The 17,839-nt window shown below is 35.3% G+C and overlaps 1 protein-coding gene across 1 annotated transcript; it reads right to left on the bottom strand.

Moving 5' to 3' along the window:
• Window positions 1–4,503: 4,503 nt before the first annotated feature.
• LOC133863764 (dolichyl-diphosphooligosaccharide--protein glycosyltransferase subunit 1B) lies at window positions 4,504–15,217 on the bottom strand. The gene is made up of 9 exons (XM_062299847.1): window positions 15,052–15,217; window positions 13,899–13,943; window positions 10,165–10,796; window positions 7,844–7,991; window positions 6,610–6,789; window positions 6,426–6,494; window positions 6,000–6,089; window positions 4,885–5,025; window positions 4,504–4,806 (listed from the first exon to the last, which is right to left on the bottom strand). Exons 1-8 carry the CDS (start codon window positions 15,163–15,165, stop codon window positions 4,903–4,905), a joined length of 1,401 nt encoding a protein of 466 aa, XP_062155831.1. The 5' UTR covers window positions 15,166–15,217; the 3' UTR covers window positions 4,504–4,806; window positions 4,885–4,902.
• Between the last annotated feature and the right edge of the window lie 2,622 nt (window positions 15,218–17,839).

Genomic DNA, 17,839 nt, shown 5'->3' with positions numbered 1-17,839 from the left:
TGGATCCAGATAGGGTGTATCAAGAGCTGCTTATTGCATGTATAATGGCTCGAACGCCTATTCGATCAAAGTTGGGTTCGAGTATCATGTATAATGGACAACTCTCATTGCATTTGATACCCATCCTCTCTCTCTCTCTCTCTCTCTCTTCATGCACTAGATAGATTTCGTTTGGCTTGAATATGCCCTGGTGGGTTCAGATCAAGTGCATCGAGAGCTGCTTATTGCATATGTAATGACCTGAACACCTGTTTGAGCATAGTAGATGTAACAGTATCGAAACTGTTTATGGAAATCTAGGGTTTTGATTGATGGAATTTGTAATGAAATTGAGATCGAAATGATGAATTGATGAATGAGTTGGAAGAACAATGTAATTAGTAATGGATTTTGTATTGAATTGAACAAAATGATAGAATTGGACTGTTCGAGATGTCCAGTCTCCTAGAGCATTTGAGGTGCTCAAACCTCCTAAATTCATAAATCACTCATCAGAAATCCCTACAATTTAGACTTTTGGGCCTTATATAGACATAGCCCTAAACTAAATTCTAACAATTGGAATGGGCCAAGCCTATTCAACCTATTACTACAAACCAGCCCATTCATTACTAATGGGATTATTATAGTGGAGTTCGAGTACCCTCTCTCATGAATTGCCCATTACAGATGCAATGAACAACTCATTGCATACGATCCCATCTGCACTAGATACTTGGCATTGTCAATTACGCATGTAATGGACTTCCAGTTTTCATTGCATCTGATTCTCATATGCGCTAAAAACTTGGCATTGCCTTTATTACATTTGAAGAAAAATTAGTGGTGTTGAGTTTACTATAGGAATACTATCCAAGAAAAGGGGGAAATAGCCATTATAAGCTTTACCTCATGTTGCAACCCATGTGAGGCACTATAAGATAAAATCATTTAATATTCTTTGCCCAGATTGCAAAAACAAATTATTGTACTCTTCTTATCAACTCAATAATTAACATTGAGTACTCTCTCTCTCTCTCTCTCTCTGCCCTAGATAGATTTCTTTTGGCTTGGAAATGCCCTAGATGAATTATGCTCCATAGCTCATGTCATCTACTTCAAATCTTCAAGAGACAAAGCGGCAAGAGTCAGACGCTCTGGGGTGTGCATTGGGTCAAAAAATAGGTCTATTATAATAGTTAATAAATTTTAACAATACCTAATTCATCTAATTGTCTCTGTCCTCTTGGAATAACATAATCGAAACATGGCAGTCACATCACCCTATCTTAAGATTCTTAGTATGAGCCTATGTTAACCTTAGGCTTTATTTAATTAATACCATTTTCTCGACCCCAAATGATGAAAGAATCCCAAATTCAATTTGCTAGCTAGGGGGGGGGGGGGGGGGGGGGGGGACCCTAAATTAATTACATGTGTTGGCCAAATGATATCTCCAAACTGGTTTGGTTTTTATTTTTAAGAGCTCTCTATGTGTACTCAAGATTTCTTCAAACCCAAGTTCAGCACCACCTAATCATACCATTTGTTTAGTAAGTTTAATTAGTTGTGAAATGAACCATTACCCTGCCAACTTTTACCTGAATCGTGTCGGTGTTTGTTTGATTTAGTAGTTTTTTAGTTGGCTTTATTTTCGGGTTTTGATCATTTTATTATTAAGGGGATGCTCTTTTAGTTATCATAGCGATCAATTTTCCGAAGCTTTTTTCCTTGTGGATTTTTAATTTAGTTTCTGATATTAGTTTAAGTTTATCCTCATTTCAAAGCTGAAATGCTTTGAAAATGTCTCGTTGTGCCAATTATCGAGCACATATTTTAGCTAAATGAATCGTTTCTCATCTTGTATTTGGAAGCAAGGGTCACCCATTCTCTCTTTCATACAAATCTAGAATGGGAAAAATCATCCCTTATAACCTTTTTCCTCACTCAATTAAAAAAAAAAAAAAAAAAAAAAAAAAAAACCTAAGTTTAATATAAGAAAACAAATTGCAAGAAAACTTGTTGGGAGACTTGGTGACATCATTGGCCCTTCTCTCTTTCTCACTCTCTCCAATTCAATGATCGTTTTGGTGAAGGTATGGATGAAATAAGTGCAATGATGGAATTGATTCGCAAGAAAACAGCAAAGATAACGTAGCATGGCATGGATGTTGACTTGTTATGTTATAGTGATTACAAGGATGACAATAATTTGATGATAGTGATGGCAATACTTGTGCTGTCAGTTGGGATGGCAGGGCATTGACAACGAAAGAGATGATGACATAATATGATTTAAACCAACGGCCTGCAAACTTACGACGAGACATGTCAGCTAAAAAAATAATAATAAATAAATAAATGCTCTACTTTTTAAATTTTCATCATAAAAAAATTTTCTTAAATAATGTGTCATTATTTAATTTAATGAGATGGTGATACATTTTTCAAAATAGCAGATCTCATCCATGATTAACGCATTATTTGAAAGTGTTGCACTTTTCTTCTTAAATTCACTCCTCATTTCCTCCTACCCATAGGATGCAAGAGACATTGGGGTGTTTGGCACATATTTTTAGAGGAAAAAGGAGGAAGGAATGGGTTGATCTAACGATTCTAATATAAAGGTGAAAGGATTTTAGTTTTTTCTTTTTCTTTTTCTTCTTTTTTTCTTTTGGTAGAAGAAAAATGAAGAAAATTGTTTGTTAATATGAAGAACAGAGATTGACTTTTTAGGTAGTAAGGAAAGAGGAAATGAGAAAAGGTTGTCAAGCAGGACTTGTTTGACAGTGTTTTTAAGTATGCGTAGCCTTTTTTTTTTTTAGCAAAAAAATAAAAGCATTAACATACTTAGAAACACAAAACACTTTTGTCACATCACAACAGAATGATAAAAAAAAAAAAAAAATACAATCTAAAAAGTTTAAGAAATGTATATATAACTCCAAACTCATTACGTAGCCTTTAAAATCACTATTAAATCAAAATATATTAGTAATTAATTATAAATTTAATAATAATTTTAAAAGCCACGTCAAGCAAGAATATAGCGTTACTCAAAAAGTTTGTCAAAGAAGTCTGCTTTAATCCAAACAACACATGCCTTCTTTTTACAGCCATTGGTCTCGTCCTCTTCCTGCTCTCCGTAATAGGCATTGCAATTCTCTCTCTAAAAGTACCAAAAAGAAAAGGAAAAATTGTATAGCAAAAGAGTTGGTGATTTTTGATATCTTCACCTGCAACATATCAAACTAAACTCCGAAACCCTCCAGATTCCCAACAAAACCAAGACCACTTATTAAGATTGTAAATGAACGGAGTTGCTTGTGAATAGATTCGGACTTGGTTCGAATTAACTTGACTCGTAATTGGTTCATTTATTAAACAAATAAAGTTTGAACAATTTTTCAAATTCGTTTATTAAGCGAGTCGAACTCGTATAATCACATTTTTATTATTTTTAACTTTGTAACGAGAACATACTACGTTTTTAAAAAGATAAAAATGAATTATCTTTGTAATGTAATATATATAGTTTGAATTATTGAAATTATAAGTCTCGATGAAAAAATGTGTATGTTTGTATATGAGTAGATTTGTGTGCATGTAATGAATGTATAAACATGCTATAAGACAATCATATAAGCTCGAGATTAGATTGTTTATGATTGAAGTAAGTTTATCTAATTACTTAAATAATAAAATCATACTACTAATTAATTAACAATTATTATGAATTTAGAAAAAAAAAATTAAAAATTAAAAATTGCATTTGCTTTATATGGAGTGGATAAGTTTATTGAGTAGCTTGTGAACAAATTTAATGGGGTTTGAACAAATTATCGAGCTTGGCTCGTATTCAAATAAAAATTAAACAAATCAAATTTGAAAATTCAATAATCGGCTTGATTATAGGGTATCCCCTACCATTGACCACCTATATATTCTCTCTTTACTCTCACCTACATGGCTACATGTACGTATGGGCCTCAATTAGTGAATCTGTGACCTTTCCATGCATATGGCCGAATTGAGTACGGTAGGGAAGTCCACTTGCCCAGAACCTCAAAAAGCATAGCCAGCATGCCGCAAGACTTTTTTCATTTTCTTTTTTTACTCTACCCATATAGATCCTTCAAAATTAATTTTTTTACCTCGAAAAAAGTGTTTGCCCCCATCTATAATTCTAGTTCTGTCCCTGCACATAGTGAATATATATTCACTATGTGCAGGGACAAAAATCTTATGTGTGAAATAATTCCTCCGCATTTCACTTTTGAAATGGAGAATATCCTATTCACACAACCCACCATAAATGTCATTTAAACAACCTGTACCACAAGCCCTGGACCACTTCCTCTCCAGAGTCTCTGGTCAAGAAGGTGGAGGGATTAAAGGATCCATGAGGAAATTATCACCACCACAGGTATGTGGCTTGCTGCTTTCTCTTTGTTTCTTATCTTTTCGATCACCAGGAAAAACGAGTCCCCGGCCATACTAGATTTCCAGAAAGACAAAGGGCACTGACAACACGCTTTCTTCTCTTTAAAGAACTTTGAATCCTTATATATTTCTTAAATCAGGACAACAATCCAATACTCACCCATTGACTAGGGGCCTAAGTTCAGCTTGCTATGGGAACAATGCACAAGCAACAAAATTTCTGAATGCAACCTATTGTCGCTGAAAGGCAACAAAGCGCAAAGAACAAAATTTCTAAATTTCTAATGCTACAGTCTCCAGCGTTCACTTACAACAATCCATGCTCCTCCTGATTAGGATCAGTCACCGTATGTTAACCATGTTGGAAGTGGTTCACCATACAAGCTACAGAAGAAAGAATAGTTTCAATAATAAAAATTTCATATTTTAAATATAACACTACTAAGCTGTATGAACAATTACCTTCGACATTTCTAATGATCACTTGCGTATGGACGGATCAACGTGTAGGTAAGCTACAGAAGCGATGAATAACAAGAAAAACACAGAAGCCAACATTAATGGCTCCGCAAGCATGAAAATTGGGTTGAAGGTGTAGTAAACCTGAAAAAAGAGGGAGTAGTAAGAGACAAGAAAAATGGTTAACAAATTTCTTGTTCGGATGAATAGTATCCACTAGAAAACATACTAATATCAAAAGGAAAGAAAAAGGGTATCTCCATGATAGGTAATAGTGATCTATTCTTGTAGAGCATAACTGATTTATATTTTAAGTTTTTTGGGCTGATAGTCTAGTCCTGGCATATTATCAGCTAAAATTACCAATGAAATGTACTGACCAACTCATCCTTTATACAATCTTTGGTTCTCAAAAGGGGGATAAATAAAGGATCAGATTGAATGGCTATCAGCTGCAATTTGCACCAAATTTTGCATAAAGTATTGAGCAGGATATGGTAACTTGCTTAGAAATTTGCTTTTTTTTTTCTCCCACTATAACAGTAATACATATCCTGGCTAAACAAAAAACAACAGGACTTATTTACAGCAAAGCTGCGTCAATTTCTAAATGACACATGCATTGCGTGAATACATTTATTTTTACAATTTTTATGGGTCTAGTTTATAAATTTCTTTTCTTAACGTCTCCAATAGTACCTTGATGATTTTTAACGTTCAAATGATTATTCTTGACAACATAAAATTCGAAGCATCAGAATCACAACATATTTGTAGAGGTCAATATTTCTCTGGTAACACCCCTCCCCCCCAAAAAATAAGAAATAAACAAATTATGATTCTAATTTGAATACCGAATTGAGGTTGGTCAGTTGGTACATAGGTTTTCGATTTTATGTATTCATGATCATGTCTTATTTGGAAGTCTCCTAACTTCAGTTATTTTAGAACTCATGAATACATTCAAATGAACTTCATTAGCTTCGCTGCACATGCGGAGTCCAAATTCCTAACTTTGGGAGATTTAGTTTTGTTTAATACTGCTTCAACCAATTTATTCTTGTAACTTGATAGAACATATTTCAAGCCAGTCTATACCGATGTGTTTGCAAAATCACCTGGAATGGAGAGTTGTGCTCAGGAACTACATTGTTCTTTTCCAGAACCACCACAGTCCTCCCAATGATGTCAAGGTAGGAATATTTGGCCTGCAAAGATCCAAATGTAAATAGATCTTATTTGATGTGGTATATAAATTTCTGATGCTGTAAATTCTGCTAATAATTGCCTTTCTATAGCAACAACAAATGTGTTAACAGCATACTGCCTAAAATCGCACAGTGCTAAAATGATTATTTAAATAAATAAAAAAATATTCTAGAATTTAGGTACTTTGAAAACAAAATTTATTTTCATTGCTCATATTACAAAATGGTCAATGTAATAGAATCAAATACATATGTACGTTGTGATGAACAAGAGTTGACACTGTTGAGAGTTTCTGCACCAATGTGTTTTGTGTATGAATTGATAAGTTAGGTTACCTTCAGATGCTGCTCCACTGGAAAAGGAACCACAGCAGAAGGGTCTTTTGATCCCTCTGGCAGCACAACCTGCAATGTAAGACTGTAAATTTATAATCCAGAATTTGAACATAAGCCTTGAAGCAATATATGCAAAAAATAAGACAATAGCAACATAAATGCAATCTCATGTTACTAAACCCACTTCGATGGTCAACTTGTCTACCACTGTCTCCACAAGCGGACATCCAAAACTGAAGTTGAGGTATCGCCTACCATCAGGTGACTCGAAAACAAAGTCTTGCAATGGAAGTCCATATCGAACGACAAACGAAGCCTTCCAACCTCCGAATAAAGGATACCGTGGTTCAATTTCAAGTTCTGACTGTAAAGAACAAGTAGTAGTCACAACATGTGAAAAAACATTTTACTATTTTTTTTTTTTTTTGGTGAGCTTTACATAGATATTTTTCCTATATTGCTTTCCTAAATTGATCTTCAGTTTTTGATTACCACTATATCACTTATCCAGTTGAAATATGACCAACATTTCATTAAGATGGAAATGCACCATCAGAAAACTCTGGCAAGTCTTCAGTTGCAGTTCTTATCAATGTCAAACTTTCCATAGTGAAGGCAGACGAATACAAATTGATCAAAGAAGTCATAGCAGCTTACAAAAATGCTGCATGCTGCCCTAAAAGCAACATTTGACTGGATTACAATATCCATGTACAATTCAATTCTCTCAAAAGGACCAAAGTGGACAAAGAATATTAGACAACTTGATGAGATAAGATTGATTTTGAGGCTGTACGAGTAAAATTATGAGATACAACTTTTGCTACTTAAGAGACAGATCCTTTAATTTAGATTAGAACTAAAACATAAGGCTACCAACTTCCATTGCAATCATACATTTGCAATTAGGTAAACTCGAGGGTGAAAAAACAATTACAACTCTTGTTGTTGGATGTAGTTCCATTGATACCCCATGGGTATACAATTTTTTCAATCACATTACTTATGATATCCAATTGATCTAATCAACTACTTTCATCAACTCACATGAAAATCACTTAAAAAAAAAAAAAGTTTACACTAGAATAACTGGATACCACAATGAGTATAGTTACAAAATATGGTGGCTCAGAGTGTGGGGCCACATGTATGGGGTCACGTGTATCTCTCATATGACTAATTTTAACAGGAAATGGGGGGATGTCGGTTTTACCAACTGGATACTTCAAGGGGTGTGATTAGAAGAATTGGGAACCTAGGGAGCATTCATAGAATTATATTAAATCACAAAGGATGTAGGTACATTTTATCCTAACATTTAATCATTAAAGATAATAAACTATTTGTTGCACACATTCTTACCAGTAATACGAATAATCTTCTAGAATAGAACTATAAGTTACGAGATCACATATTACCTTCCAGGGATCTGTACGCAAATGTGATGATGAGATATTCCCTATTTCATCTCGATAGTAGACAGAGTGAACCCTAGGGGGCAGTCTTGCTAGAAGATGTTTGAATGATGGCAACCCGCTAAAAGATGGCTTAGATTGATATTCAACCCTACCAGAAGGAAACTTCAAAAGTATGAACAATTTGAATGAAACAACAACCAAGAGAAGGAAAAGAATTTAAAACTACAAATTTAAAAAAATGGAATTTTACATTTATTGGGCTATCAAACAATAGATAGAAAAAGCAAAAGAACAAAAAAATCTACAAAAAATTGTCAACAAAGATAAGTACAAACATATTAATACGACATTCTCTCAATTTTATTTTTTTGATAAGTAATTCATATCATTGAAAAACGCAGAGGCGTAAACCTAATACACATGAGTATACAAAGAGAGTCCCTATTGATCGCTAAAAGAAGAACAAAAATCCACAAATTTAGAAAAGTTAGAAACATGAGAAATATTATACGCCCCTATCCAACACAAAAAAGTGATTTGACCAAGATGTTCTTGAGCTCTTCAATCGACTTCTCACGATCTTCAAAACATCTTGCATTCCGCTCTCTTCATATGCTCCACTTATGCACAATGGGGATATCCTCCAAGCAGCTAGAACTGAACGACTTCCTACCTGACGACCTCGACAATAATCTTCCAACTGTTTCACCCTTTAGGCATAACCCATTTTATTCCGACGAGGCTAAAAATCGCACTCCATAATTCTCTTGCTACTTCACAATGGAGAAGAAGATTATCCATAGATTCCTCACTCTTTTTACACATGCAACACCATTCCACCACCATTACTCTTCTCTTTCTTAGATTATTAAAAGTTAGAATCTTACCAAGAGCCGCCATCCAAAAAAAAAAAAAAAAAAAACCTCACTCTCAAAGAAACATTGACTTTCAAAATACTCCTTCAAGGAAAAGAAGAACTCCCGAACTAGATAACTCATGAGAAAATGACATCACTTCAAACTTCTTCCTCTTTGAAGGAACCCACCAAACACAATCCTCATCACCTTGTCTCCATCTGTGGGAATACAACACACCAAAAAACGCAATCACTACATCTACCTCCCAATCATGTGCAAATCTTATAAAAGATACTTCCATTGAATAACACCATTGGAAAACTACATACTATTCGCAACCCACGCCTCCTTACAACGAGCAGTACAAAACAACTCCGGGAAAGCTTCCTTCAACCATGCCAAAAACTAATCTTAGATCCATCTCCCACTTCATATCTGACAAATCTAAAAAAAACTCCCCATCCCCTCCTAATAATGTTTCCACACTCCAACTCCAAAAGGCCCCTCTACCTCCTTAGAACACGAATCTCCGCTCATACTATCATATTTTGCTTCACCACCAAATGCCATAAAGCCTCCCTCTCCGTAGCAAACTGCCATAACCATTTACTCAACAGTTAGGGCTGAAATTTTTTTACACAACCCGCAAACTCAACACGAAATTAGCGGGTTAAGATTTTGTATAATCGGGTTCGGGTCAATTCAAGTCAACCTTATTAACTTGTTTAATAAACGGGTCAACCCACTTAACCCATGGGTTGACCTGGGAAAGTGGGAAACCGTTTAAATAAATTTTTTTTCTTCCCCTTTTACAATGAAAAAGAAAACCCTAAACCTATAAGTGATTTAATCAAGCATTCAAGTTACTTGATGTGTAAATTGAATATTTGATTTAATTTTTATTTATAAGCAATATGATTATTCATTTATTTGAGTTTGTTATCAAATAACGGGTCAAAGCGTTTGTGTTTGGGTAAACCCAACACGACATGTTTATTAAATGTGTTGTGCGGGTTGGGTTGGGTCAACCCAACATGACATGTCTATCAAACAAGTCATGTTGTGTCTGGGTTGAGGGGTTTTGACTTGTTTAACTAAATAGGTCGTGACAGGGTTGATCCTTAACAGGTTGGCGGGTCAGCCGACCCGACACGCCAACCCGGATTGCCAGCCCTACCAACAATCCTTAATAAAACCTAATCAAGTTTCTAACCCCCAAACTACTGTATCGCTTAGGAGAACAAATCTTTGACCATTTAACTAAATGGAATTTAAACTACCCATAAAAAATCTCTTTAAAGTTTCTCAATCCTATTAGCCATACCCATTCTCTCAATTAATATAATATTCTGAATGAAAGTTCAAAAACTTAAGTTACAAAATCATAGCCAAATAAAAGTAAAGGATAAAACATTTTCACAAACCAAAAGACTACAACAAAGATATGTGCAGCAATAACCCTACCTTGAAAACACGCCTTTGTGTCGAGCACCAGCATGCTTCAATTTGTAATGCTCTGTGATCTGAATACTTCCCCAGTGAGATATTTCCACTTCACGGACTAGCTCCTCAACAACGGCAAATGGATTGTTATTCTCAAAATGAACAATTATGGGCGAAAAGGAATATGGAGGATGATTTTCATATGGTCCATACTTTAGCTCTGTACCCGCACGATTGGTTGGTTCCACTTTTGTGAATGATTCCAATTTAGTACTTGGAGTCTTAAAAAAAGTTGTTTGTTGCTTAATATGATATGGTGACAATATTATTGCACTATCACGATAATAGACCAACTGAGACTCTGATTGACTTATTTCTGCTGGAAAAGGTTCTAGAGAATGTGTCAATATGTAAAGCACTTCCAGTGTTGCACTTTCCCCAGTGCCTAATGGATTGAGCAAAGATATGGAGAAATACTTAGTTCCATTTGGTGCATCAGGTAGCTCAGTTGGGTTTACATCAAGGGGCAAATAACTTTTCTTCTTCCGTTTTCCAACAGTTGCTGCAGCTTTCACAACTGCTAGACGATCGACTTGTGTGGGAGGAAATGCAATAAGTATTTCTGAAGTGGGAGATGCCCCAATATTTTCAACCTGAAAAGAAATCACCAGTCATATATATAGAGCAAAATATTTGCAATTTCTAGCATGAAATATTTTCAATGACTAGAATATCAACTCTCACTAAGACTATCATTTCAAAATTCCAACTAATAAGATCAGGTTTCAAAAGCCACCATGAATCAAACTGGGCCAAAATTTAGCTACAAAAACTTGGCAATATTATTTTATAAACTTCTATGATCAATAGAGGAGATTCGCTCTCTCTCAGGGGTGGCTGAGTTGGGTGAGAAGATTCGTTCTTCTCTCCCTGCGCTACAGTCTACTAAACCTTTCCAAAGATATTATCGGAAGGCTAGGGATCTCAGGGCAGGTCACTCAGTGAAGTGGAATGAGGGGCTGTTAGCAGATTCCATGGCAACTTCGAAGACACCAATCTGTTCTGCTAAAAGGGAAGTAGCTGCAGTGCCTCCGGTGAAGAATTCTGCGGGTTCTGCAAAGAAGGGTTTCCTTCGAAAGGGGTTCCTCAACCCTCGCCCGGCTGCGATAGCCCCTACCGCGTCTTGGGAGGCCAAGGATGTTGGGATGTTAGGGCTTCAATCCCCCCCGGGATGTCGCATCATTCCTTCATCCATAGAGGGCAATGGTTGTTCTCAATCTCAGGAATGGCCTGTCGGGTTTGATCTTAATGGGGAGTTAGATGTTTGGGAGAAGGAGGATGATTTTTGGGATGGGTTGCCCTTAGACTGGACGTTGGACGGGGTTCATGGTAAGGAGTCTTTGGCAATCCTTGATGTCATGGAAGATGAACTCCATCGGGACAAGATGATAGCATGCCAAAAGACCAAAGGAAAGAGGAAGCTTTTGAATTTGAAAAGCTCCATTAATTACGGCTATGCAAGCGCTCCCTCTAGGCGCAGGAAAGGCAAGGCTCTCATGTAGAAGGGTTTGTGCCTTCGTGGGTTTTGAGGTTTTCGAGTTTTAGGGCTTACCTCCTTGTGGGTTTTGTTGGGTTCTTTTGTGGGCTGTTCTCGGGTGCTCCTTTTGGGCTTCAGGGTTTTGTTGGGTGCTCTTTGTGGGTTGGCTTTGATTGTTCCTGTGTACTTAAGGGCGCCTTACGCTTTTTCTAATAAAACTTTTCTTACTTATAAAAAAAAAAAATAGAGGATATGAACAATGTGGTGGAAGATAGGGGTGTACCCAACCCCCTTGGGTTGGAATAGAGATACTTCCTACTTCCAACCCAAAGAAAGGTAGGCGGAATTAAAAACTCCAAACAGAACCGACTGTAGGATTGGTTAATGACGAGCCAACCCTGACACCAACAAGTATCGATCGATAGGTTCGTTGGGCTGAGATTTTTATTTTTTTTTTGGGTAGATCAAGCATGATAATCTCCAAGATTATTACGAAGCCGAAGAACTAAATTGGATCAAGAGAAAGAAAACCTAGCTCATGGATGGTGTAGTGGCCATGGCCGTCATGAACTCGGCCTCAAATAGGCTTGAAAAGAGTGATAAAACTTCACAAAATAGGAAAACGTGGAAGCAACAGTGGCCATAGTGGTGGTGGCCACCATTGGAAGTTGGAGGTACAAATCAAAAGAGTGGTGAAACAGATCAAAGGCCTTTAGCAGAGGGAGGGCCACTTTTGATATGATATGCAAGGAACACCGTCTCACAGGAGATGATGGACAGTGGGGGAGGAGGGCCACGTTGTGCCAAGAAGCCCGGAGGGGAACCTAGAGGGTTTTATTTTTTTAAAAGGCTGAAGTTTATTTGTTTGGTTTTTTTTGTTTTGCCTAAGGGTGAACTGAGGGGCGGCTGCTGGGTTTAATACCTTAAAAAAGCTATATATATTGAAGGCGAGGGGTCAGATTGGGGTTGGAAAGCCGACCCCCTAAAACTGACTCCGAACCGACTATAGGTCTGAACCTCTAGTTTTTACTAGACCGTCGGCGAAAACTGACCAAATTTGGTCTGTTTCGGTCGGGAGTGGCCAGGCAGGTCAGATCTCCAACCTATAAGAACAGCTCCAGTGGAAGACCCTTAGAGTGGGGTTTAATGAAAAAAGGAAAGCAGTGGAATTTATGAAACATAGGATTTATGTGATTTAGTTGGTAGAGAAAATCTAGATCACAGACAGACAGAGAGAGAGAGAGCTTAACCTTTATTTATTTTCTCATTACAAATAGAGAACACAATCCTTTTAAATAGGCTCTAAAATTTATATATAATCCCATAACCCTTAACCTACTTAAACTGGGTTGGGAACTCAAATTCAGTTATGATCATGCCCTTAGTCCCTCCCCACCTTAAGTCGCCATGCACCCCTCTAATGTGAAGCCCATACATGTCTACAAGATTGATGTAGAATGCAAGAAACCAAACATAAAAGGTGGCAAATCAAATGAAAAATTAGGAAATTTGATTGCGGTTGGGTTAATTTTAGCTAAACAATTAAAACAAAAAAACAGAAATAAAAAAACAAAATTTCATGATGTCAAACATAAATTTAAGGGAAAATTACAAAGTATCTCATTGTGGTTAAGGGTAATTACGCATTACCTCTTTGTCTTTTGGAAACCATAACTAAACTTCCCTGTGGTTTAGAGTAAATGAAATTGTCATATATTCTACTCCAATTGATGAATTCATGTAATGCGCACGTGTCACTTAAAAAATTAAATTTAGTCTTCAGTTGGCCCTCAGTGAGACTTAAAAAGTACATGGAAAAGGTAGCTGAACAACTTTATTCTTGAATTTGGAAAGAAACAACTAAGTTCCCGCCTATTCTAAGGGTTAGCTGAGGATTAAATTGCATATTTCATCCAAGACAGACGCTTCATGTGAAGAATCCGTCAATTTGGATGGAATTGCCCCTAGCCATGGGGGTAGTTTGTAATATACCCCTAAATTTAATTCGAGTTATCAGGAGAAAGTTTGATATATGCCCAAAAAGAATAAACCATGACAATACATGTACATAAAACCAGGGCCTCAAAATTTTCCACCCATCATTAAATAGGATTTCAACAATTCAAAAACACCTTTTCGACACTAATGCCATGCTATTACAAAAAATTGCAGGCAGTCACCTGGTAAATTCAATTAGAGAAGCATTAGAAAGAAATACCTTCAAGGTTAGGAAAACCTTAACAATGTGAGAAGTCAAGTCAATCTGCAAGCATGATCAGCAAATTAGTGATGGCAGTAATACAAAAAGGAGCATTTGGAGCTCAAGAAATCGAGGGAAATCCAAACAGCAAATCAATCAGAAAGAACCCCCATATATTTGAAAGAAAACATAATGCAAAAATAAAATAAAGCGGAATAATAGAAAAGAGACAAGAGATTTTACGTGGTTCGGTCTATAACCTACGTCCACAGGATAAAGCCCAAAGGGCTACATTGTTGCTCTTATTACTTGATTGGATACAGAGAATGCTCTCTTATTTATAGAGAGGAGATAATAGGAATGAGCCTTCTATCATAGCAACGTGGGACAACCAACATATTATCTCTAACAGATATATCAACACAATTAATATGAGGAAGAAAATCACTCCTTTTACTACTAATATCCAATGTTGCAATGAAAATGTTATGACTAACTATATCAGGAATAGAATAGAAATCTAGAATAACGTTATAAATGAACCTTTACAGATATAATCAACAAATAGTAGCCTTCCTTAGATTTCCAACGAAATGGAGTGTAGAGAATTCATATAGGTTTCTTACTTTATCGCATTTGCTTCTCAGCTCCTGTTTAGCACGAACATAGCGAGTTTATGTTTCGAATTATGATAAAGTAGTAGTCACCATAAATATTTGCATTTTTCTGTCCTAAAGTTTTTGGAAGACCAAACACAGCATGAATACTCAAATAATTGTCCAAATAAACAAACTGTATCACAGTAAAAATGGAAAACGGTGATCAACCATGACAGATAAAAAAAACTTACGTTCAAATCATGATGAACGTACTGTTTTCCAAGAACAAATAAACTAAATTCATAAATCAAACATACAAATTAGAACCCAAAATACAGGTTTCCCTTTTTTCTTGTTTTCTTTTCTTACAATATGCAATAGCACGCATTTCTTTTCTTTTCTACATTTTATTGGGAACCAAACGTAGCTTAGACACCTAAACAAAGAAATAGAAATATTCCAAACCACCGAAAAGGCTAAGAAAAATAAATCAAAACCCTAATTATAAGTTTCTGAATCTCCGACTAATTTTTGCGAATTAGCAAGGCAAATTGGAGAACTTTGAAGCTTACTCTGCGCTCAGCATTGACGATCTGAATCTCCCGAGAGGAAGATCTGGCGAGCGGTGAGAGAAACGCTAAGACTAAGAGAAGTAACGCTGCTCGGACTCTGAGCTGAGCTTCCATGGAGGACCGGAGGTGCTCTTCTTCTTTGCAGTTGACGAACTGCGAAGACTGATGCGTATAGGTTGGTATATAGTAATTATTACACGCTTAGATTTGGCCCGTTTGGGGTTCAGTGGGCGGGTTAGCGTGTTATTAAGTTTGGGCTTTTTCTCAGGTAATTGGTCATCAATAACTAGTTGGGCTAAAGTTTTTTGTAATGGGCCTCCCCATCTACATTGGGTTTGTAATGTCCTCTTTTCACTATTTAAAATAATAATAATAATATCAAAAGAGTCCCAACCATCCGGAAGAGGTGTAAACCTACTTATTTACAGCATCCAACCAGAGTTAGACATATAAGCCTGAAACTCAAAATCGAACAAACACTAGATTTTTCATCCCATCGTTTTGTTATTCAACAAAACCATCGATCCACCTATACCCTCCTCATTTGCTTGACACCAAAACCATCGTCTTTATCACAAACACAAACCCACCAGCTTTATTGCAAACATAGATATTACAGTGATAAATAATATCTCAACCCACCGTCGTCGTTGATAATGCAGAAGCTGGTAAACAATTGGACGAATGCAAAGAAGAGAGAGAGAGAGAGAGAGAGAGGAGAAGAAGAACAAGAAGAAAGAGAGATTAGGAATGAGGCTTTTCACCTAGAAGAAGAAGAAAAAAAGAGAGTGAGTTATTTGTAAAAACGAAAATGACAAAAATTTCTTATAAACTGGTTCGTACGAAATTTTTTACAATTCACATATAAAATTGACATGTGTCTCTTGACATATGAGAAACATATGTTGTTTTAATAGCATGTGTTTCTCACATGCTTTTTTAATAGATCTAATAAAACAAACATGTGTTTCTCACATGTTTAATTAAATAACGCATGTCATTTTTATATATAAGTTGTAGAAAATTTTTTACAAATCGATTTGTAGAAAATTTTTATAAAAAAGAAGAAGAAGAAGAAGAAAAAAAAAGAGAGAGAGATTAGGAAAATACTTTCACAGACTTCACACCTAGAAGGATTGGTAACTTGCCCGGTTTGTGATATAGCCGATGATTTTCGTAGGTGAAATGGTGGTTTTGGTGAATTGGCAACAATTCTTTTTTTATCATGACAAATGATTGGTGGGCTTATCCGGTGTTTTTGTATTTATTATATTTGGTGAAATAAGCTGATGTGTCAAATTAATATTGGAAGCTTTTAAATGAGTGGATTTACACCAAAGCCTTATTAAAGTTATTCTATAATATCAATAACAATACTCTTTATAAGATAACAAAAATACTTACTTTATTTTCTTTTATTTTTTTTATTTTTTTATCTTAATGAAAGTATTTTTGTTATCTTTTATTGAGGAAGGGAGACACCACAACCACACCGTTGAAGGGACATTGCAAAAACTTAGACATTAGGGAGATATTGAAAAAATATGATAATTAGAAAGGGTAAATTTAGTTTTCCCTTTTCTTTTTTCTTTTATTTTTTTTTTAATATCAAAATATGATTTTCAGCCTAAAATCATGTGTCAAGTTATAAACTTATAATTGCATTTTTCAAAAATTGGTTCTTTTAATTTATTTTTTTAAGTTTTAAAAATATCTTAATGTTATTTTTATCATTACTATACTTTCTATATAATCCAGCTACCAAAGGCCTTTCGGACCTTCCAATTAGAAGAGGCCTGATGGACCAGAAGAACTAGGCCAATGGTAGAACTACATGGTAGCTTGGGGGCGTGGCCCATATTTTTCTCAAATTTTGTTTAAAATATTATTATAATTATTTGAAAATTAAAATTTCACCCCCCTCTAATTTTTTTATTTTTTCATTTTTTTTCTCCTAAATTCCAAATGCTAGCTCCGCCCCTAACAAGGCCAATGGTGAAATAACATGGGAATTGTTCATGACATTTCAAAGAAGGCAGGAGTTTTTATGGAACTTTCTATTAATTAACAGATGAAATTCAATAAATAAATAAAAAAGGGGGTGACTTGGATATAACTTTGTATAACCTTTTCTATACAACCCCCCTATTTTGCTTTATTACTACCATAAAATATTGTCGTCTATAACGACAAAAATTTCTTTTCTTTTTAAGTGAGAGAAATTCATATAAGAGCATTCCTAATTGTTTATGTATTTTTCAATCTAGAATAGCTAATCAAAATTTATTTTATCTAATTTAGCTAATGAATTTTAAATGCACTATACATCCGATTATCTATTTTTAACTCTATATTATTTTTTTGTTATTTTTAATTTATTTATTTCATTATAGTATTTTTTTTCATGTGGGTCCCACTTTATAACTCCACTACTTTACACACTTTCTCTTAAATCTCCACTATAAAGGAAGAAAAAAAAAGAAAAAAAAAAAAGAACGTGGAGTGGTGGAGGGAAAAAGGAAAAAAGCAAAGCTAAAAAAGTGGAGATAAAGAATAAAAAAAATAAATAAGTGAATAGTATAACTCTACATGTAGAGTTCCATTATTTATGGAATTAAGGAAAATCTATTATAGAGTTGGAATACATGCTGATGGAGTCTTTTTTTTAACACTTTTATTATCTATTTTAGCTTAAAGTTGCAAATAGATAATCCATTGAGAGTGCTCTAAGGTGTCTAGCGCTTAATAAAATTACTATTTTACTGAGATATGGCAAAAAAATGATGAC

This window comes from Alnus glutinosa, chromosome 3 (assembly GCF_958979055.1).
Source record: "Alnus glutinosa chromosome 3, dhAlnGlut1.1, whole genome shotgun sequence".
In the NCBI taxonomy this organism is placed as follows: domain Eukaryota; kingdom Viridiplantae; phylum Streptophyta; class Magnoliopsida; order Fagales; family Betulaceae; genus Alnus; species Alnus glutinosa.
This window is presented reverse-complemented; position numbering and strand designations above follow the sequence as displayed.

Bases quoted from the DNA above. Each gene is read 5' to 3' on its own strand.
- LOC133863764 (XM_062299847.1), bottom strand. From the start codon at position 15,165: ATGGAAGCTCAGCTCAGAGTCCGAGCAGCGTTACTTCTCTTAGTCTTA. The intron at 13,944-15,051 runs GTAAGCTTCAAA...TCATGCTTGCAG, and splicing joins TCGTCAATGCTGAGCGCAGA to ATTGACTTGACTTCTCACAT. The intron at 5,026-5,999 runs GTGATTTTGCAA...CTCTTTTTTCAG, and splicing joins AGCACAACTCTCCATTCCAG to GTTTACTACACCTTCAACCC.